Source organism: Acomys minous, assembly GCF_964271855.1.
Source record: "Acomys minous genome assembly, chromosome: 11".
Taxonomy (NCBI): domain Eukaryota; kingdom Metazoa; phylum Chordata; class Mammalia; order Rodentia; family Muridae; genus Acomys; species Acomys minous.
The window spans coordinates 63,179,058-63,203,344 of NC_140492.1; the positions used below are offsets into that span (position 1 = coordinate 63,179,058).

Genomic DNA, 24,287 nt, shown 5'->3' on the forward strand with positions numbered 1-24,287 from the left:
AAGCGTATGGCACCCCAGTGAGGGCAGGCTTTGTTTGGAGAACTGAGTTCTCAGGTGTCCCTTCCCTGATGCTTGGTGCTGCAGTTCTTCCCTGTGGTGATGGACTCTCCTGTCTCTGGAACTGTTGGTCCAAAATAGACTCTCACTTCTACAAGTAGCCTTGGTCATGGGGTTTTGTCATAGCAACAGAAAAATAACAAATGGAGTTACTTTTACAATATGTCACACCTCTGGTAACATATTGCCTCCAATACAAAGCCTTTTTACTCAGCTATTACAGGCCATTGTATTTTAGAAATCCAAGATTTGAAATTAACTTGGATAGTCTTAGAGGGGAAGCATAGATCCATTGGAATCTTGAAACATGAATGAATGCAATAATCCAAATTTAAATAAGTATTTTGTTTTAAATGTATATTCCTTGCATTAAAAATCTAAATTTGTCTGATAAAAGATTTGTTTTTCTCCTTCCATTCATCATCTAGATTATTTTGTGACATTCACTTAATAGGATATCCATTGATCTTCTTTCAATAATTTGTTTTTGGGGTGTGTGTTTGGTGTGTGTGTGTGTGTGTGTGTGTGTGTGTGTGTGTGTGTGTGTGTTGGGGTTGTTCTGTTTTTATTTTTATGTAGTCTTGTCTTGGAGCCCCAAGTCATCTAAAGCCCAGCTTGGCCTTCATCTCTCACAACTCCTCCCTCAGCTTCCTTTGTGCTGGAGCTCTCCAGTTGTTTTTCATCAGACAGTTCCATATGTTTACATTGATTCAGATAGTCACTTGGCACACATCTGCAGTCTCAAGTTTTTGTTGGTTGCATGAGTTGGGAGAGGAAGTTTCCACCTCAGTATGCATGTCTTAAGTCTCAGGAACTGCACTCCATTACAGGAGTCTGGAGATTATATCTTGATAGAACATCAGTGGTACCTAGCAATCTGGCTGCAGTGCAAACACACCTTTAATCCAGGAGACAGAGGCAAGCAGATCCAAGTTCAAGGTCAGCCTGGTAGAGAGCAAGTTCCAGGTAAAGAAAACCTTAGGTCCAGGCATGGTGGTACATGCCTTTAATTTCAAACAACGAAGATGAAGCTAGTTTGAAGAAAGAAACACCCATGTTTGAGAGTAATGTTTGAGTGGCAGATAAAGTGAAGAATCAGACAAAGATTTAACAGAATAGGATATGCCCAACTCTCAAGAGGAGAGAGAGAGTAAAAGGAAGCTTCTTAAGAGGCAATGAAAGAGAAGGAGGGAGCTCTTTGCCTGGGACAGTGATAGACAGACAGGTTTCAGAGAGAGAACAAGCTAGATTCAGGTGAAGGCAGAACAAGCTAGGGAATGAGAAGGAAGCAGAAGACTAGAAGAGATTGCTAGAGTGAGTTTGAGCCCACACAGAGCAAGTCAGGGGCCAAGAGAGAAGCCAGGCTGAATAAATAAGTCAGCTTGGAGAGGAGTTTGAGCCAACCAGCCAACAGAGTTAGGAAAGAACAAGAAAGGGTGATCTTATTTTTTTTTTAAATAATAACATATTTTTATTGAAAATTAAAAATAATTCCTATTACATCTCATTTTCTATCCCATCCCATGCATCCACCCATTCCTCCCTCCCTCCCACTTTCACCCCAATCCCCCTTCCCTATGACTGTGGCTGTGGGGGACCTCCTCCCCCTGAATATGGTGCTAGGGTATCAAGTCTTTTCTTGGTAGTCCGCTATCTTTCCTCCGAGTGCCATTGGGCCTCCCCAACAAAGGGACATGGCCAAATATGGGGCACCAGAGATCCTGTGAAAGTCAGTGAAAGGGTGATCTTATTAAGCATAAGTTTAAGAGGCTGAGTCTAGGCCTAGGTTAGACTGTACACAGGCAAGAAGCGTCCAGGACTAGGTCCAGGTTGGGAGGCACAGGCAGTAGTCCTCCGAGACAAGTGAAGCAGGCGAATAGGAGTTCCTTTTACATGTGTTTACAAAAATAGTTGTTTCTTTTAGGTCTCCTCTAACCATACAAATCCCTTCTCATAATGAAAACATGGCAAGATTGTCCATGGGCATCCTTCAGTAGATTTTTTAAAGTACAATACAAGCAAATATTACTTTGGGTTTATGTACATATATTCTGCATATTTAACAGAAATACCCAAACAGGTTTTCATAGGTTTTGTGTGTGTGTGTGTGTGTGTATGTGTGTGTGTGTTCCTATGCTTGTGCATGTACTTAATACAAATGGTGGTATGTCCAAGCACATGAATAAATAGCTTTTTAGTGTATTGGGGATGTTTTTATTATGTATCTTAGAGGTCTTTCAAGAATAGTACAGAATGATAAAAAAACTGTACAATATCCCACATGGAAAAAACACTGATATTACTTAATCAATGTCACATGGAGATATATATATATATATATATATATACACACACACACACACACATACATACATATATACACATACATACATATATAAAAATGTGTACATATATACATTGTACATGTATACAAATTAGAGTGTATATTTATATGTATGTACTCTAATTTATACACACACACATATTCTCTTTCTCTCTCTCTAATTTGCAACTTTGCTTCCATATCTGTACTTTTAGAAATGGTTCAAAAGTTTTGTACACTGTAATGTGAGAACTTAACTCTTATTTGTTCTTAGCACCCTTTTAACTACATGCAGAAATCTTGGTGTTCTGTGTTTTCTCAATCTCCAGTATAGATACATTGCCTGTGAAACACTCAGATTTGTGGAAATAATTTTGGTAACAGTGAAATGTAAGATGCTACATCCTCTCACCCACTGGGCTCCCCTCCACTCTCTTATTCTTAGGGTATTCTTCTAGAAGCAAATCAAGAGTCCTTAGGATATGACTCTTCAGGAGGTGGCAAGAAGCTGACAGTAACATTGTCGGTGCAATCTGCAGACAAGTGGCCATGCTGAGCCTTGTATAAGATAGCCTTGGTTAGCCCTTCATAGTTTAAGACATATGCAAGATAGTGTTCGGATTCCCTGAGTAAATTAGTCTGCTGCTTCTGCTGGCCCGGTTCTCATCTGTGATTTCAGTTAGTGCCTACAACTTGCCTTGGTGGGCAAAATACCAGGTGGAATATGCCTGACACACTTGCCTCGTCTTGTATAACACCAGCAGCCTTACTGTCGAGGTGAGGTCTAGCTCCGACTTACAGATATTGAAATTCGGCATCAGAGAATTCAGGAAACATGATCAAGGCACGACAGTGGGATTTAAATATTTGTGCCAGGCTGCCTCTGAAGTTGCAGTTCCAGCGCCCTGGGTAGCATTAATCCATGTACTATGCGTTTACTTTGCCAAGTCATTAATGAGTTAATAAGGAATCTTGATATTTTTTTTAGAAGAAGCCAATCTCAGTAATTTTCGAGTAAAAAATTGCGAAGTCTCAAAATGTTCAGACAAAGGTCCCCATGTGTGTATGTGTGTCTGACCTCCACCCTCATATTTCTCTGTGCTCCTTCTCCTACCTTGTTCCCTCTCTTCAGCCACTTCCTCTGTCTATCCTGCCTCCCCCTCTGAGTGAGATTTAAGCATCCTCCATGGGATCCTCCTTGTTGCTTATCTTCTTTTGGGTCCATGCATTGTAGTGTGTTTATCCTGTACCAAATGGCTGGAGTCGACTTCTAAGTGAGAGCACACCATGTGTGTCTTCCTTGGTCCGAGTTACCTCACTCAGGGTGATCTTTTCTGGTTTTATCCATTTGCTTGCAAATTTCATGATTTCTCTGGGAAAATGAGGCTTTTAAATCAAAATAAAATGATGTTTGGGATAATACAACCAACTCTGTTCTGTCAATCACTTTGCTATATATATTATTATGCTGTACCGTTACTGCATCCCTGGTGTAGTCTTATTTATTTCAACAAGAATAAAATGAGTGCTGAATGTGCTGGAATTTATAAAATGTGCCCAGGAACAGTGGTCCATGAACTGAAGTGCAGTGGGTATACGGGAGGAAGACAAACCATGACAGCACAGACAAGACATTAAATATTAGAAGAAATAGAAAGGCTCCGAGAAACTGAAGGAGGAAGAATTCAATGCCACCTAATGTTATGTGAATAGCATCTTTCATGGATCTATATGACAGAAAAGCTGAGAGAGAGAGAGAGAGAGAGAGAGAGAGAGAGAGAGAGAGAGAGAGAGAGAGAGTCATGGTTATGACTCACTTAGGAAGCGCAGTATGGTGAGGAACAGGCATGTAATGAGATCATGTAGTCAACCATAAAAAAAAATATGTTTTCCATGTGCTCATTAGTATCTCTGAATTCCCACCTCCTTATTCTTCACGAAATTTCCATCTTCAAGGAACTGCATTGATATGAGACTAATAACTGTCTGTATCCGCCACAGTTAGAGAGCATGGCCAAGAAGGAAATAATTGTCAGTTACAGACTAGGAAGCCAGGGACTGTGTGGATCCGAAGTCAAAGTGGAGAGAAAAGATTCGGGAATGAATTTGGAAAGGGAGGGAACCCAGGTACAGAATACAACTCTGAAGGAGCCAATCTAGAATTCCACAGAGATTGGATGGAGTGGGGTGCTAGGTGAGGGGTGCTAGGTGAGGGGTGCTAGGTGAGCTTCATGGCCTTGAATAATGACTCACCATTCATACATCATCTGGATAGATGTGGGTGAGTGTTCTGAACTTTTGAGAGAAAGACTTGGCTGGAGAAATGTCCTGAAGGAAAAAAAAAAAGAGCTCGTCAATAGGCTTGAAAAATGCTGGAACCAGAATCCAGTAAACTCTGATAAGTATTTGTTTCTGAGCAATATTGACCTATTCATATTCCATTGAAGTAACTTATATTATACTGAATTAATAATTGTTAAAAAAAAATAATGGGCTGGGTTGTAGTGGAAGCACTTAACCTCTTCTACATGTGTGATGTGCCGGTGGGCTGGGGTTCTGTTTCAGCAACAGAACGAAACAAAAAAAGTTTCTCTATAAACTTAACTGGAATTGCCTATGTTAGCCTAAGAGCTCAGGGTCACAGAGATAAGAATTCAGAGGGTGCGATGTGAGTGTTCAAGAGGGAAAAAGAATCCTCCCTTATACAGCCCTTGGCTCTGCTTTCAATAGTAGTCAAGGCACTCAAGGGTCTTGTCACCTTTGGCTCCTGGAATGACCATCTTCACTGCACACAAAATGTCTTGTCAGTCTGGCCGGTCATTGAATCGTCTTAGAATCCATCTGAATGTATGCAGTTGCTCAAGTCTTGGTCAAAGGCTTTTAAAAGACTGTGTACTTTGTTTCAAGTTCGCTTGCACATAGGTTTCTAGATGCCAGAAAACTCACTAATATGCAACAAACCCACAAAATGTAAGCTCTTTGTCATAAGGATAATGTTAACATGGGGCTGTGTAAATTATAAGGTGTGTCCATTTTTATCAACTTTTTTCTCTTAGTACTAGCTCCTTTTTTTTTTTTACTTGAAACATAGAAATTCAGTTTTTAGCCACTTACCTAGTCTCATGTTCGGGACTGGAAGCACAGTCTTTATTCAGGGGTTCCATTGGTTTGAAAAACAGACTAATACTGGCCTGGGCATGTAGTTCAGAGCACAACACTTGCCTAGCATACACAAGACCTGGATTCAGTGCCCAGCAACTAACCCTGAAAAGACTTATAATAATACTTTTAGCTGATTGAATATGTACCTCTGTAATCCCTGTACTTGGCAGTGGCTTGGCTGCTTCATATAATCACAGACATGATGTCATAAAAAGCACACACTGTGAAGACCAGTGCTGCCAGGTAAGGGCCACGGTGCTATTTTCTCCTCTCATCTTCTCCAGACAGTCTGTGTCTCTGATTCTTTCTTAAAAACATAACGTGTACACAATAAAACCCACATTTAAAGGCTTAAAGTTCGGTGGATTTTTTTTTTTATTTCTACAAAGTTACACAAATACCAGAACTATTTAACTCTGACTCATTTCCATCTCTCTGGGGGAAGCAGGCTTTCTCAGCTTTATTCCAAATCGGTGGTAGCACTTGACATCCATTACTTTCCGTCTCTGAAGTTGTTTGCTCATTATATGCAATATCATAAACCCTGTTGTAATATTTCATATAAATGGGATCAAATAACATGTAGCATTTGCGCTGTGTAGCCTAATGATTTTGTGTTCCGTTTAGCATAATGGTTTTAAGGCTCATTTATATTGTCCTACGAGCCAGGATGCTGTTCCTTTTATCAATGAACAGTAATATATTATATAGCTATGCCACACTCTGTTGATCTCCTCATAGATACTTGAGTTGTTTCTGTAACCAATACGATTGACAACATTTACAGACATGTTTTTCACTTCCTGTAGGTGCACAGCTAGAAATCAAATGGCTGGATTGTTGCTAGCTGTCTGTTTATACTTTTGGAAAAATGTCAGGCTATTTTCTCAGCCATTACGCCATGTTATGCTCCCACTAGCAGTATGTGGGAGCTACAATTTCTTCACATTCTTATCCTTATCAACACTTTCAACTCTGCAGAGATTAAATAGAATCTCACACTCATTGATTTCCCAGATTCTCAGGAAAAAAAAATTATTTTTAGAGCAAAGAGTATTGAAAAATGATCACTTTTAGTTTTAGTATAAACAGTGGTGATGTATTAGCGTTGTTACCATTTCCACTTTCTCAGTAGCATCTATTGGTCAGTAATGTGAAAATCATCTCAAATCAAAGGAATCCCTTTACTGGCATCTTAAGAATGGCGCAGCTGGCCTTCAGAGACGTCCCACTTACTTGTCTCTTAGCACTCTGTAAATCAAGTCAGGAGTGTCATCTACAAGGACTTGGTTCCAACCAGCTTGATTCCTGCATAGCCATCGCTTATGGGGGCCTCTGTGTAAATGCACCGAACTGTGAGGTCTCACATTGAAAACCTTCCAGTGTGCAGTGACAAAGACTCTCTGTGGCGAGGACGTTTGCAATGGGAGATTGTACTTGCTTATCCCTGGGTAACATATCTCCACAGTTGTTTTTCATCTGTTTATCATAGGAGAGGCATTTCGTCCTTAGAAAAATTGATTTCATTATTTGACAGATTAGGACATGATTTTGTTGTATTGACAACAAAATTGTATTATATGTTGTTAGAAACAGATGTGGTCAGTGTGCGAGGCGAAGATTTTTAACACAAGGGTAGTTCTGCCATCGACTTGTAATTTTATTTTCAGGCATCCTTTAACTCACCCCTTAGTGTTTTGATTTTCTTAGTAGAGTGGTGGGGCTGAAGTAGATGTTCATAAGATTTCTTGCTGCAATAAAGGTGCCATTCGGTTTCATCAAGAATTCTTCAACAGTAGTATTTTCTCCTACTACCTACTCTTAAGGCTTTTATATCTAAAATTTTGATTATTAAGTGTACCATGTTCTAAATGCATTAAAATGGAAGGTCACATGCATTAAGCAACGTAGTAGCATACTGACGTGTTCAGGGAGCAAGCTTTGGCTGCGTAATAGATCGTTGTGCATATGGTAAATTCCCTTTGAGAACATCTGGTGTGCTTATGTTGTCTGTGGTTGCGTTTTGATTTTGGTTCCTTGGGATAAGTTCTGTTGTCTTAAGTCTATGCTAAGGGCCCCTAAAATGAGGACTGACCAAACGCTTTGATAGATAACACATTGTTCTAGATAGATTTTAGACCCATCCATGGCCATAGCCTCCAACTAATGACCATATCTAAGCTGTTGTTGTCTCCAGACTAAAGGCTGGTTGCAAAAAAGAATCTTGCTTTTTGATGTTGTATGACGACTCTCTGTATGGGTGCTAACTGAACACTGAATATATGTGTGATACTGGTTTGATCTAGGCTTTGCTAACTCATTTCTAATTCCTTTCTCTTTTACTGTGTTTATTTCTGCAGGATGTTTTTACCCCAGAATGCAAATTCAAGGAGTCTGTGTTTGAAAACTACTACGTGATCTATTCTTCAACCCTGTATCGTCAGCAGGAATCAGGCCGCGCGTGGTTCCTAGGACTCAATAAAGAAGGTCAAATCATGAAGGGGAACAGAGTGAAGAAAACCAAGCCCTCATCTCATTTTGTACCAAAACCTATTGAAGGTATGAAAGCAACTCTTTCTCTTGCATGGACCTTGATCCGTGTGGTGGGACTGGGTCTTCTTGTCTCCTTTTCTGTCAGCTTTGCCTGAAGTGAACTGATGCAACAAAGACTCAGAAAACACAATAGGAACTTTCCCAGCAAAGAGAAAAAAGAGAAAGCAGAGAACTCTTGCAAATATGTGTGCTTAGAAAAAATATGCTCGAACACTGAAACTAGAAAACTCCTGAATATAGAAAATTAATTTCAGTTACCATTTGGAATACAGTTTCCTTCTTGGTCGAATACAGTATTTAATCTCTTAGAATACCTCTGGGGAAAAGTCAATACCATTATTATAGTCCTTAAAAAATTCCAAATAATTCTATAAATATGCTTGGTGCTGATGTCTGCATCCCTTTGAACAAATATAACAGTGTTGTGTGTGTGTCGCAGTGTTGACTTTAGAGAAAGGCAAAAGATTATATGATCTGAAGAGAAAACAGAATAAATAAAAATAAAAGAATAGTGCTGACTTGTTTCAAATAGAGGAGGGGGATAAACCTACTGAGGAAAAGTATGGCTTTCCTCTCAGAAGTTCTCTCCTTGGGATGTTAAGTGACCGTATTTGCATTCAGTTAAGCTTTCTAATGCAGACCAAAAATTAATAATGGCCTTGACATTTGTCAACATCACATTATTCTCTGAAAATCATTCGATTAACATAAACCATGGCTCCCTCTCCTTTTCTGAGGAAAGCAAAAACATTGAGGCAGTGAACTACAACCTTGACTTAGTTGACTTGCGTTCTTCTAAATGTCATAGATGCGGTCAGTTGGGGAGTGTGCACGGTGTACAGTACATGTGAGTATGGCAATCAATCACAGTCTACATCATACTGTGTTCAGAACAGTGGGTGGAAGGTGACAGTCATTATTCCTAATGCCTCTGGAGTCTTTTCTCGCACCTTGAGTCTTTAGTCACCTGAAATTAAGCTTGTACTGTTGTTGACCTCATGCTTTCAATTTCACTTGCCCTAATTTTAATTCATTAATCTGCTAATTAACCTTTGCAAAGGATGAATTCAATGGTTCATACTTCTGTTATTATTTTTCTCTGATTTTTTTTTTACCAGTACAATTAAGGATTCTGTTTTGTATCTTCCATACACTTTCCTGCTGATCATGTTTTCCTAGCTCTACCTATTGTCCCACTCTCTTTGCTCATTCACGGTCAACTCACTCTCTGAATGAGCAGGGTGTGTTTTATATTTTTCTCACATCTCTCTTTTGTCATGTGCGCTACTTGGCATGTCATAAAGAGATGTTTAAATAAATAAGTTGTCAGTTGAATAAGTGAACATGTGAATGAACCAAATAATTGTAAAGACTAAGAACTGTATTTACTGGAGGACATGTTCCTAGAGGTATGAAATATGCCTACTAATGGCAATAGTGTAGTGGAACATGCAGTGTGCTTCCTGTTATATAATTAATATTGGGAGACAGAGGAAGCACTGTCATTGCCATAGAAAGTAATGTCATCGAGGACTAGGCCACAGTCGTCTCAGTGGGACAAGAAGGGATCACCCAGACACAAGTCATAATAGGTACACTGTAGCTAAAGGCAGAAATATGCCTGATTTGTAAGAGCTGAGCGAAAGGTCCCTAAGAAGTAGGTGCCGTATGAATCATATTTATTCTTAGGAACGTTTTTTTGGCAAATAACACCTTCAACTCCTGGATCATTTTTATTTTAACAGTTAAGCTGATGTCTTCATTTCTGCAAAAGGAGTACAAGACCATTAGCCAGCTTTGGGAAAGCTAGAAAAATATAAAACTCTATGAGTTTATTAATTCTTTATGTAAACACCGGAGTTTGACAGAGCCCCTCCCACTCCATCCCCGCAAAGGGAACATCTATAATCTACTTTCTTAATTGGAGCTGCTTCCTGTGCTCTGGGTCAGTTTAGTTTCCTCTTGAGGTGGATGGCCGCATGCTCATCTCCAAAAGAAATATTTGGGATGACTGTATGCCGAGTCCCAGACGTGTTTCGGGGTTCTGCTTACTGCGGCATTTTGTATAAGTAAGAAAAGGTACGAGCCGACTCCTACGGTGCTACAGACTAGAGCTAAGGTGAGCCTCACACAGTACAGGGTCCATGTCAACTGCAGGTTAATTATGCCAATTTTCTCAGAAACTGAATCTGGAAGTTAGCTCTCCAGAGGTCGTGCTGAGCTGTCCCAGGTTTGGGGTTCTTGGCTGCATGAAGTTTTTACGCCTCTCACCTTAATTTCTTGCTACGATTCCTTAGATCAGCACAGGGAAAAGTGATGCATAAAATACGGTTCCATGTAGAGTGCATGCCTAGACCTGTGAGTTAACCTCTGGTCAAGACTGTACACACTGTGTGTGTGAACCTGCCTGCTTCATTTACAGCAATCACAGGCCAAGGAAGAACTAGAAGAAGAAATTGAAAAAAAAATCTGCACAAGTTTTTGTGTCGTCATAGTCTCCATTCGCAGCCGTACAATATCAGCAGCACACACTGACTACAACTAGACAGCTCACCACCCTTAGGGACAGAGGAGATGAACAAATAGTCTTTTAATGGATGGCTTCATACCAAATACATATTCAGGTCTGAGAGGTCAGTGTCAAAATAGGCACTGAGCCATCCGTTTCTGCTTGTGGCTTGCATCTTCTTCACGTTAGAATGTCCCTGGTTCCCTTACTGGCAGCATTTAGTTGTTTTTCTTTGCTTGCTTTTCATTTTGTTTTTACTGATGGGATTTACCCCCTTTTACACTGGGGAAATGAGCATCTGTTTTAGATCAGACTTGTTAATACTTGGGTGAAATCCCAAGGTTCTTTGTGTAGTTAATTCATAGGAAGAAACTCTTAGGTATAAAATACAAAGAATGTGATGGGACTCACTTCTGAAGATGGGAATTTAGCTGCTTTTCCATCAATGACCACTTAATTCCCCATTGCTGTGTTGGCCATTTTTTTTTCTTTAAAAACAAGTGAACAAGATTAGTTACGTTTTACAATGCTTTCTTTTTTTTAGGTGGTCTTCTAAAGTATGCCTTGGTTATTTTGTCATTTTTATTTCATTTTGTTATGAAGAAGGTTCTAGTATCACCTGCGTCGCAAATGTGGACGCTGAAGCAAGGGAGTCAGTGCATAACTAATCCCAAGGCATGGATGTGGTGAGCAGCAGAGCTGGGTCCCACACCAGCGCACTCTGCCTCCAGCGGTCAAGGGCTGAACTCCCATGAGCTTGGGTGACATAGGCTGGTCTGAGGTCCGAAAGGATGTGGATGTAATCTAATTGCGAGGCAAGAGGACTCAGTGTTTTGAACACATGTCTACTGATTGCTTCTCTTTGCTTCTCCTGGAATATATCACACTATAGAAAAATAAGTCTTTGTAGATCCTTGGAGAGATATATGCTCTTAGAAATGACCTGATAAACAAAAATTGGTCAGGTCCTTTATGATATATATATATATATATATATATATATATATATATATATATATTCTGCTATAATTGTCAATGTGCAAAATTTGACACATTCTCCATCAATTCTTCATGCAGCTATATTATTATATTTATACCGCTGGGTTTCTATTAGTAAGAAAGGTAATTGAAGTCACCTTAGGCTTTTCTTTTCTGTGCACGAGAACCTCTTCCTTCTTGTTGGGTTTCCAAACTATTCTTATCAATTTAGTAGGCATATATTTTGCATATATTAACTCTATAAAAATGCACAGTAGCCCTATGCGATTCATATTTTATATACAAGGTGACTAGTACTTAAACCAATTAGGTAAACTGTCCAAAACTATAGGTCTAGAAAAATACAAAAATGCAATTATAATCCAGGAAGCCAAAAGACAGTGCATAAGCACCCAACCCTGCTGTATACTGCCCTGCAGTTGGAAATAAGCCATGCCTACTCCGCTACTCAGAGAAGTCAGTGATAGCAATGTAGAAGTGCTGCGCCATGTGACCCACCACCATGAGCAAGGCAGTTTACAGAAGAAAGAGTTTACTGTGGCTTATGGTAGTCGAGAGTCCGTAGTGGTGCTGACAGCATGGCGACAGGAACAGGAGGCTGAGAATTCACATCTTAAGCTTCAAAGAGAAAACGGAGAAAAAAAATTTGATGTAGGACAAGGTCTTAAACTCCAGAAGCCCACCCACCCCCAATCACATTTTCATTTATGCCACTATAGACCATGATAAAAGTCACATAGCAGGCTGGTTTTAAGTCTGGAAGAAGTAAGACAAGTGTTTATGAAGTTCCATAGAAATATATGTTGAAGATGAGTGCGTGGAACCTCTCTAATGGAGTGCCATATTCAAACTGGGTTAAAAAGAACTAAGAACGCATTGCCTTTGTTGAACTTTTATTTTTTAATCTCTTAACAAAAATAAAAGGGAGTGATTTATTTAAAAAAAACTAGTAAGATATAGGCCAAATAGATGTTTAAAAATGAACATGAAGGTCCAGTAATCTTAGAAATAAAGAAGTTGCCCAATCCAACAACTTGCTGTGAACAGGAAGTTCTCTTCACCAGTATAGATGCAGCGAGAAACAGAAAAAGACATCCCATGCTAATGGGAGCCAGTAGCAGACAGGACCACCTGTGCTTACATCAGATATAATGCACCTCAAGGTCAAATATCTAAGAAGACAAAGAGACCAATTCAACAAGGAGCTATAACAGTTACAGTGTCTATTATTTTTAATGCTTTTTGGAAAGAAGCCTCAGAAATGGTTTGAAAATAAGAGCACCAGTTGCTTTTCAAGGAGAGCCAGGTTCAATTCCCAGCACCCACATGACAGCTCACAAACAGCCATAAATCCAGTTCCAGGAGATTCAACAGCTCTTCTGGACCCTTCAGGTACTGTATGCACCTAGTACACAGACAAGCATACAGGCAGAAGGCCTATATAAATAAAATAAAGTCTAAATGAGAGAAAGGGAGAATAAATGAGATAGATGTAGGGATAAATAGATAGATAGACAGACAGACAGACAGACAGACAGACAGACAGACAGATATGAGCCATCCTGTAGGTGGGAGATATTGTTTCATCTTCTCCAACAGAATATGCAGCACTTTTTGTAAGTACTTCAGAGAAAAACAAACTCTGATGGAACCTTGCATTACATTTACATATAAAAATAGTCTAGACACATTTCCTTTATTAAATTAGCAAACAAAAAAGTACACTTTTATGAGCTACCCCTATCATTGGTGATTTGGTATTTTCTTATCTATTTGTTCTGGATCAAGCCCTACAATGAAAGGTAGTCTCTTCATGAACTGTATTTTGAAAGGTTTTCCTTTTGTAATTATCTCTCCGTGGTCTAATTTTAAAGCATGTAATTGGAAGATGCTTTTAGAAAAGAAATGTGAAACAATAGCCCTGCAAGTGATTAGGCACGCCGCTGCTTAAACAAGCGGTTGTTGGGTGTTTCATTTTTAATGTTCCTGAAAATCTTTATAAATCTATAAACCCACTTCTTATACCATTCCCACCCTGACAGACCCCAGCGCTGCATGATAAATGGGCCGTTGCTTCATAAAGTAGATGAGCCCCAGGTGATGGAAAGCGAATGTGTGCTGTTTTAGTGTTGTGATTATTTTCGTTTCCTTCAAACAATTTTTGCTTTCATCCCATTCCTGTGTTGATTTAATTTGGATGTCAAGATTCCTGAAATTAAGTCTTTCCAGCTAAAGGGTCTGTAATTCCTACACAGATACCATGATAACAATTGCCTACCCACTTGCCCGTTTCCCTTCTGTCCTTCACTCGCTGGTGTTCCACATAATGATAGTGCTAATAAAGGGTTGTAGATGCATCTGTTGGATGGACTGACTTGGTATTTAAGCCCATTTCTTTGTACACTGCACGTAAGCCTTTATTTACTTGGATCTTCTATAGAATTTACAACAAGAGCACAGGCTCCGCGAGTCTCAGAGTGTTATTCCATCACTGAGAGGTGACACCCCAGATTTAAACTGTCTTTGGGTGACCTCCCCTCCAGTATCTGATAAAGGGTCAAAGACTCTTTGAGTAAGAACAAGCTACAGACACCTCATTTTCTCCTCTCTCCTCCTTCAAAAGCTCATTACTCAGCTCTTGCAGGTGGTTGAGTAATGATCATCAAATTATTCCCCCTGAAAAACTCTGTGTGTGTGTGTGTGTGTGTGTGTGTGTGTGTGTGTGTGTGTGTGTGTGTGTACGTGCGTGCGCGTGCATGCCATGCCTGTGCATTACCCAAAGACTTAATGTTTCCAGGATTGACTACTGGAAAAAGAAAGGTATTACCATAATATTTATCAATTGAAAGTCATCCCTATAAAAGTATTAAGTTTTGGATTAGGAATACTAACACATTTCTAATGATTTTTTTTTTTTGGATAGGGAAAGAAACTGAAAAGGTTTTCTTTCCCTCCCCTCACAGTGGGTCACCGACATGTTATCCACTTTCTTTGTTAGATACGTAATTTTAAAACCTAGCAGAATAATGTCAATTGTTGCATCTTAAGCAACAGTATCATGACCATCTGATGTGTTCGTAAAAGTCACAAACCCCCACAAAGTGACCTGTTTAAGTCTGGGTGTGACCTAAGTATGTACAAATTTTAAAGCTGTCCACATGGCACAGTGGTCACCAAATTGAGACTGGGTGTTCTGAACTGAATTTTGTGTTGAAGTGCTCAGCTTATTTTGATCCCGTTTCGTCATAGGTACTTTGAGTTTATTTAAATTAATGTGACCACTGAATTGGATGGGGTTGAGTACATTTTACCTCCAACACTGTATACACAAAGACAACTCTCACCTCAAAAGGGGTAAAGGTGTGTTTATTATGGAATCAAATGTAAGAGACCATGGTGCTGGATCACAGATTCAAGTTACTTTAAGTTCCATATTCCAATGTGGTAAGGATTTGATGAAGGTTTTTGTTTGTTTGTTTGTTTTGTTTTAATTTTTTAAAATTTATTCTTGTTACATCTCAATGGTTATCCCATCCCTTGTATCCTCCCATTCTTCCCTCCCTCCCAATTTCCCCTTATTCCCCTCCCCTATGACTGTTCCTGAGGGGGATTACCTCCCCCTGTATATGCTCATAGGGTATCAAGTCTCTTCTTGGTAACCTGCTATCCTTCCTCTGAGTGCCACCAGGTCTCCCCCTCCAGGGGACATGGTCAAATATGAGGCACCAGAGTATGTGAGAAAGTCATACCCTACTCTCCATTCAACTGTGGAGAATGTTCTGTCCATTGGCTAGATCTGGGTAGAGGTTTAAAATTTACCGCCTGTATTGTCCTTGGCTGGTGCCTTAGTTTGAGTGGGACCCCTGGGCCCAAATCTGCCTATCATAGTGTTCTACTTGTAGGTTTCTAGGACCCTCTGGATCCTTCTATTTTGCTATTCTCCCATGCTTCTCTCATCTAGAGTCCCAATAGGTGGTGAAGGTTTAACAATAACAAGACAAACAAATTTGTAACTTAAGGAATTATATTTTGGTAGAGACATTATGGAGGTGGATGGAGTAAAAGCAAAGGAGAGACATCCCTGGCGCCTTTTCTTAGTAAAGGTGAAGGGGTTTCATAAATGAATCCATTCTTAAAGGCTGCACCTACTAGTGATAATGTCAGATCAGATGCAGAAGGGGGCAAAAATGGCTATTAATGGGGCTAAAGATGCACCAAGGGAGATTGTAATTAGGCTGTGGACCAGCAACATCGTATTGCTGCAGTTCTGCCAGTTCATCCGCCTTGTAAAAGGTCCAGTGGGGTTTGGTTCCTCTGAGAAACTTTCCTTCACAGACACAATGAATTTAAATATCCACATCATGATACAATTTAAGACTCGCCACTATTATTAAAATAGGCGTGTTCTAGCACTTGGTTAATTACTATGTGGAGTTGGCAGGTGCAGTGCCAGTGACCGCTGAGCAATGTAACCTAAGAGATACAAAATAAGCTAGAGTGAGATGGGCTCATTCTGCTTTAATCTTGGCAACTGCTTGCTGAGTAACTTAGAGAAAATAATTTACTTTCTTCAATCTTGAGCATCTTTGAAGGTGGAATCAATTATGAACTCTATCTGCCTCACTGAAGTAAACTGAGGCTTGACTGAGCTAAGAAGGTTCTGCCAGATTAAAAGCAAAATGCCTTTAGTTTCTTTTCTCTAGAAAAAGTGGGCATGGCCTCGTTGTCCCCTGTCTTGAAGAAATGCTATGAGATACAAAACTGGACAAATAAAAGTCTCGACACTAGTTTGTACAGTAGGGATTCCTTCCCACAGCGACACAGTGAGTCACCCAAGAGAAAGGCACATCGGGGTCTCTAAGGTGGTGAAGCTCCAGCTGGGAGGATGAAAACCCCACACTTATTTTGATATACGCTTTAAGTCTTCTGGAACAAAACTAGATGCTTTGTGTGCAAAGAGGCTCCTTTGGTATGAACCGTACTAAAAGATAAACACAGGAAGATGGATGCCAGAAGTTCCCATGTACTGCACATTGCTTTAGTCTGAAATGATGCTCACACTGGTCTCTGGCTCATCCTCCCTTCCCCTTCCTGCTTCGCCCCTCCCTTCTCCCCTTGCTCTTTCTGTTTCCCTTTCCCCTGCAACCCTTCTCAGCACCTTTTTACTCGTCTCTGGCATCACACTTTAATAAAACCTCTTCCCAACACATGCTTCACTCACTTCTGTCTCCAATTTACACTCAAATGTTTCTATTCTCTTTTCATATAAAGATGTAAATCTCTCTTGTTCATAGTTTCTCAACCTTTGTAACAAACATTTCAGCCTACAGGGGACTTTTCTATGGCCGGCTACTTCTAAACCAGTGTTTAACTTGCCCCCATAGTTCCAAAAAGAGTCCATGTGACATTAATTGTGGTGTGAAATTGCTTCATGCTGATTGCCCGGGCCCTTCTGTGATCTGCTGTTAAGACAGTTAGATGTTTTGTAATGGAACATTAACTGACAGAGCAATCTAACCTTTCCATTTCTTGGAAATTAGAGAAGGCCAAAGAAGATTTGATTAAATTGGCAGTAATAAAAAAAGATTAGTCATATTTCATTCTTCTTTCATGGAAGCTGAGAGAAGACAAGGTCCATGAATATTCATCCAAAATAGAGGGTCAATTGTCTTCATTCAAATGGATAATTTGTCAGTAGCAAGTGCAGTGACCCCGTATGCATATCCAACAATCTGCTTCAAGATAGCTTCCCCCCTCCCCCCGCCCCCCTTCCCCATCGCCACTAGAAGTCTCCCACCTTCTTCTCTTCTTTAAAGGATCAGGTAGTGATGTAAACTGAGTACCTGAGCTTTGGCTCCGAAGCCCTGTCCTCTGTCTGCACAGCACTGTGTTGGTCTCAATCTGCTGAGTCAGCTAAACTATCTTCTGATAGTCACCAAGACCATGGCTGGGCTCACTTTCTAGACCAAGCTGGCCTCAAACTCAGAGATCCACCTGCCTCTGCCTCCCTGCAATGCTGGGATTACCTGGCTAGACCAGGTTTTCTATATCCTAACATAGCTAAAATAGGTTCTATGTTTTTTCTGAAACTTAGGTTGAAGTAGCTGTGGGAATATAAAGGGAAAATGGTGAAGGCATAGGATCTATCACTTGGGAAGAATGGGAGGTGTGCATTCCAGGAAAAGGAAAGGCTCCCATGAGTTTGAGGATCAGCTTTAGAAGGCATGCATGAAAATTAATATAGTCCCCAATAGACAACATCTTAAAACTATAATTTTGCTAATCTGTTAATTTTACCACCTTAAATTTAAATTTTACAAGTATAAGAACACACACACACACACACACACACACACACACACACACAATTCAGGCTTATAGAAACACCCAATGTTTGTTACTATGAGGGTGACAGCAGGAAGGAACCCAAGCACCTTGCTTTTCATGGCTGTCATCTTTACAAATAACAGCAGCTTCTGCGTTTTTATTTTTTCATGCATTTAAGAAAGTTCCTGAGCCGGGTGTAGTGGTGCACACCTTTAATCCTAATACTCAGGAGGCAGAGGCAGGTGGATTGCTGTGAGTTGGCAGCCAGCCTGATCTACAAAGTGAGTCTAGGACAGCCAAGGCTACAAGAGAGACTCTGTCTTGAAAAACCAAATAAATAATAAATAAATGAAAAAAAAAGGAAGAAAAGAGAAAGAAACTTTCTGGCTTAATTTAAGCTTTTAAGGAAAAAATAGTAATGATTACTAGATGTTGAACATTGCAATCAGGGACTGTGACCTGAGAGGGTGCTGTAGAACACCTGTGTATTCTGATAGCCACAGCTGAGTGCAGGCACCAGAGAACAGAACATGGGAGAATGGAAAACCCACGCTGATGGCGATTGCTTTGTTGTTGGCTAAAAAATCATAAGGCCCAGTGGCACACGTTAGTTACTTCTTCCCTTCAAAAGAACAATTTGTCATGTAAAACCAAAGTAAATATATCATATATTATGACAAATTTGATTATTATAGATGGTTTATAACCAGGTGTAGCATTTCATGTGTGACGCCATGGCCGCTGATCTCCTCGCAGTGGTAGTTGCTTACATACTCAGGCAGCTGCAGAAATGGTGTCCTCCTGGCGCCAGCACCCTGGATGCTAGCATCTTCCTTACAAGTTTGTTCTGCTCCCATTTCAGGGCTAAACTTGGAATTCTTAGCACATACTATGTCTTAAGGCAGTGTGTGATTTAAGTTTCGTTCTTGGGAACCTGTGTTTGTCCTTGTGTCTAAACGTGATGACACATGTTTTTGCCACCAAACCTCTATGTCACTGTATTTAGAAAGCTCTGCTGAGTCCTCTCTCTTCACTCTCCTATTGAGTTAGAAAAGTAAAACGTGTAATGTAAAGAAATGTCACAAAGAGGAAGAGAGTGACTGAAGCATCAATTGGAGTGGGGGGGGGGCGGGAAGAGCTGAGATAAGAACATGCTTCACTTTGAACTCGCTGCTAAAGAACCAAACAGAAGTGTCCCCTTTACAGCCGTCATCTCTCTGTACAAGTCATCCGAAACCAATGCAGCAAAGAGGATGGCAGAGGGACAGTGACATCCTATCACAGACATACTCTGACAGTGAAAAGGAAACAAGGAGAGGATGCTTCTAGCCCTTCTGTTCTGACTACTGAACCAAAGGGAGGGGGAGCTGCTGGATGAAGGGCAGAGGGGCCAGATGGAAGGGGGAAAGCATCACACTTTCAGATGCTTCTTCTTAAGACCTCGAACAACCTTGAGATGCAGGGACTGAAACTGTTGACAGAGTATGTGAGGTACAGCTAGAAATGCAGTTACAATTTGTTCCATGCCAAACATATTAAATTATTCCTGCTAAAATCAAAGTGCAATGGGGGGGGGGGTAGGGAGAGCTGGAGAGATGGCTCAGTGGTTAAGAGCACTGGCTGCTCTTCCAAAGGACCTGGGTTCAAGTCCCAGCACCCACGTGGCAGCTCACAACTGTCTGCAACTCTCCACTTCCAGGGGATCCAACACACTCATGCAGACGTGCAGGCAGTCAGAATACCGGTGCACATAAAATAAAAATAAATTATTAAAACATTTAAGTGTATTAGAAGTATTATTCACAACTTCCAGGCACAGACACAGTTAATGGCTTATTGTCTCAAATTGTCTCAGGGGAGGACACTTAACGTCTAGGTTTCTGTGAAAGCAGGTGTGAAGCTTAGTAGACAAGAAAGATACGGATGGTTTATTTCATTTTGTTTTCACTTTATTTCCAGTTTAGAATTTTTTTCCTTGCTAAAAAGAAGAGAGTGTCTTGATACCCTATGAGCATATACAGGGAGAGGAGGTCCCCCTCAGTCACAGTCATAGGAGAGGGGAGTAAGGGGAGAATGGGAGGGAGGGAGGAATGGAAGGATACAAGGGACGGGATAACAATTTAGATGTAATATGAATAAATTAATAAAATATATTTTAAAAAGTAGAGAGTGTCACCTTTTACCCTCATGCTTAAAACAGGCCAAGACGCTTAACACATAGGATACAGGAAAAATGTCCACAAGAATGTATTTAATACAAAACAAATCTGTTCTTGAAAAGATGGTAGCTTAGTGTAACATGAAGTGGTGGGAACGCCCTCTCCCTGACAATGATTGCACTTTGAACTATGACGAATGATCTAGGTCCTTTCTAGCTAATGGAGAGAGAAACTTAAACCTGGCACGAGCTAGGAACTGCTCGAGAATTGTGCGCAGGAGCCATGGACTTCATATCAGTGTTAGGGATTAGGTCTTGACGGATCCCTGGACAGACCTCCTTTTGGTTCCTACGGTTCCAGTGGCCTGTGAGTAGAAATTAGCAGGAGAGCTCCTCATTCTAGTGCTGATCCTTGTGTGAAATCATGATTAATTTTTATCACAGACTCTGTGGTTGTTATTTCCTACGTGGGATTAATTATTCTGGATTTATTCATTATTGTTTACCTTGACTTCTTAAGGTCTAAATTAAACTCCTTCCAAACAAAGGCGCATATGAACTAGCCCGAGCAAACAACAAAACATATTCCAGCTGCAGCCAAAGTTGGAACTTGGAGCAGGCGCAGCAGATACAAGGTCGATTTCGGATGCATAATGAACACTGAGCTAGATTTGCCTCTGTGAATCCGAACTTGTATGTGTAAGGAACTAAACAATCCATAAAGGTTTTTAAATGTGTTTCTTCTGAAAAATCATACGGCAAGATTCAGTTTGACTGACTTTTCTTGACTACACTGACTGGCTGAGTTCAAGCCATGTGAATGTAACGAAAGCCTTCACTTACCAGGAAACTGAGACAGAGGGGAGGACATTCTAGTGGGACTCTAGATGAGAGAATCATGGGAGAATGGCAAAGTAGAAGGATCCAGAGGGTCCTAGAAGCCTACAGGTAGAACATTATGATAGGCAGATTTGGGCTCAGGGGTCCCACTCAAACTAAAGCACCAGCCAAGAACAATACAGGCGGTAAACCTTAAACCCCTACCCAGATCTAGCCAATGGACAGAACACTCCCCACAGTAGAGTGGAGAGTGGGATATTACTTTCTCACATACTCTGGTGCCTCACCTTTGACCATGTCCCCTGGAGGGGGAGACCTGGTGGCACTCAGAGGAAGGACAGCAGGTTACCAAGAGGAGACTGGATACTCTATGAGCATATACAGGGGGAGGTAATCCCCCTCAGGAACAGTCATAGGGGAGGGGAATAAGGGGGAAATGGGAGGGAGGGAAGAATGGGAGGATACAAGGGATGGGATAACCATTGAGATGTAATAAGAATAAATTAATAAAGGAGAAAAAAAACCAAAAAGATTGAATTCTTAATTTTTTTCTAGATGCTCATAGATTCGGTGGATGAACATATTATTTACTCTTCACTTACTGTCAGAAGTAGACTGATGCATGTTTACATAATAGCGATCAAGGTTTCCCGTGATAGGGATGGAATTTGAGATGGTCTGAGACAGTTGGCCCTCGGCCACTTCTCTGTCACCACCTGCTATGTTATTCCTTCCTGTGTTCATGTTCTCTTCACAGCACATCCAGAGCAGGCCTGTTTATATTTCAGCTGTTGCTAAACTGGTACAACATAAGCAGTGCAGTTCTAGAAGCTCTCGTTGCATGCGTGAGTCCACATCCCAAGCCTGTAAACTCTAGGTTCTATCTCAGTATTTTTGTTCACTGGGGAGAAGTTGGCACCTACCTGTGCTAAGAGGAAATCTCTTTATTTACTTTAAGTGTTTGTGAGTCTCGTCAGCCTGTATGTAAGTGCACTGTACTGCGTGCATGCCGGTGGCTGAGAAGGCTAGAAGCAAGTGTCAGATTCACTGGAACTGGGGTGACAGATGCCAAGAACTGAACCTGGATCCTCTGCAAGAGCGGTCCAGTGTTCTTAACCATCTCCACAACCCGAATAGTTACTTCTTTATTACGCACACTCAGGGCAGTTAGGGTGTTTTAAAAAAGGAGCCTTGCACCTCAGTCATTTACAGTGTGCAATTCAGTGCTGTTGCATTTATCCGGAGCTGACAAGAAGTCACCACCATCCCTCCGGGACCCTCCCAACAATTCTGCTTTGTCATCACACTTACCATTACTCTAACATCCTCATTGGGATTCCTATGGTGTTTGGCCCCCGTGAGCTGCTTTATTTGGGCTTACTGCCATGTCTTCAAGGTTCATCCGTGCCGTGATATGCATCGCTGCATCCCCATTTCTTTCCGTTCAAAACTGAATTAACATGTAATATAATTGAATATATATCACATTGTATTCAGTTGTTAGTCTGTCAATAGATAACTTTGCTTCATCCTTTGGCTATTGTAAATAATGTGGTTATAATCATGGGTGAGCAAAAAAATATGTTGAACTGCCTTTTTCTTTTCCTTCCCCAGCCCCCTCTTTTTTGGTTACATCTCCAGAAGAGCAGCAGTTGGATGCTTTGGTAATCTTGTGTGCAGTTGTGTTAACAAGCATCACTTCTCACCAAGCAACATTGCCTAAGGGTTCCAGTGTCCCTACATACCTCTCAACACTTCCTAGTTTCCACTTATTCTTTAGCATATTCATGAGGTATATGTCTTCAGAACCATTGCTTGATCACAGTACCAATATTTAGTAAAAGTGAGGCCAACTTAGATATTCATATGCAGCCATAAAATGTAAACATTGTCTAATATTAGCTCACTGACTCTTATTTTGATCAAATCTCCTGACTAGACAGTCTCATCCTGCCTCTGCCACGGCTCACCCCCTGACACTAAGGAAGCCGCTTACTTTCTTTTATGTTAAAAAAAAAATGAAGACAGTAATTTCTGACCTATGATGATCATAGAATTATTCTAATTAGTAAGTGAGAAGATCAAATTAAAGTGGCTGTGAATACTTTGGGATGACAGATTTATTTGTGGGATAAACGGTTTACATTCTGACTTACAGTAGATTTGTCGGACACCCTGTGCTTTGTCACTTCTTAAATTGTTCCATCGTTTATTCTTAAGTATTCAGAACTTGGCTCATAGAAAATTATCACGACGATTGGAGGCGGCTGTTATCACACTAAGGAATGCTTGTCCTTGCTCTGTCCTTTTCTGTACACTGTAATTGAATTCGGCTTTCTAAAGTAATTTTAGCCCTAAAATTTGATTGAGATCTCTATCCCTTTACTTGTTACCTTCTAAAGTTCTATGTTTTGCTGAATTCCAGGGATTATAAAGGAAAATGAAAAGGGAATTGGTTTAATATCTCTCTCTCTCTCTCTCTCTCTCTCTCTCTCTCTCCCTTTCTCCCTATCCCTCTCTCCATCCCCTTTTCTCTTATTCTTCCTATTTTTCTCCCTGCCTTGCTCCCCTTCCTCTTCCTCCCATTTTGCTTTCTCCACTTGCATACACTTCATAGAGCTAACTGAGTTTGCTTTGTCTTACCATACAAATTCACATTGTAAACAGCAATGTAGAAAATGAGATACCTATTTTATTCATTTGGTGAATGAAAGACACTTTCAGCGAATTGAAAAACATGCCTGTTAATCATTTTCCTTATTAAAACCCTGAATTTTACTACTCAATTTAATGGAACATAATGAGGGTAGTGATTGAATTGCTCTAAAAGAAAACTACATTTTCTGCTGTGGTGTTATTGAGTTTTGCTTTTATAAACTGTACAATCCTACAGGTCAGTTTGGACACTTCTTTGCAGATTCAATTTCAGAGATGGGTAGTGGAGTTCAATTAATGGAAAATTTGTCTGCAGCACTCACTTTAGTGCTAAAATTTGTGTGTCCACCGTTGAAGTAGTTTATGTATATGTGAGAAATAGTAAATACATAAAAAAAATAAGTCCAAATGTACAACTTGGATAGAATCAATATAATGAGAACAGAAGGGATATTATTTTTTTCTTGATCATTTTAAATAGTTGCTATCTGTTCATGCTGATAAAAAAAATGCCGTATTTTCCATCATAAAAGTGTGTCCAGGGTGACATAATCAGTAAGCAGCTGAGTCAGCCAGTGAACCAAATAGTACAGCTCCTGAAGACGTAGCATTCCCCATTCATACACAGCAGAGGAAACTATTCGGTGTTGGAAACAACATTCAAATTACATAGTCACCGTGGTGATGATACACAGAATAGGTGG

The 24,287-nt window shown here is 40.4% G+C and overlaps 1 protein-coding gene across 4 annotated transcripts in view; it reads left to right on the top strand.

The window, feature by feature from the left end:
* FGF12 (fibroblast growth factor 12) overlaps positions 1-24,287 on the top strand; it is a 551,642-nt gene that overhangs the window by 521,691 nt on the left and 5,664 nt on the right. For all 4 annotated transcript variants that reach the window (XM_084801113.1, XM_084801112.1, XM_084801114.1 and 1 more), the window contains one exon: positions 7,903-8,101. In XM_084801113.1, coding sequence (XP_084657239.1) covers positions 7,903-8,101 — 199 coding nt within the window. The remainder of the gene's footprint in view (positions 1-7,902; positions 8,102-24,287) is intronic.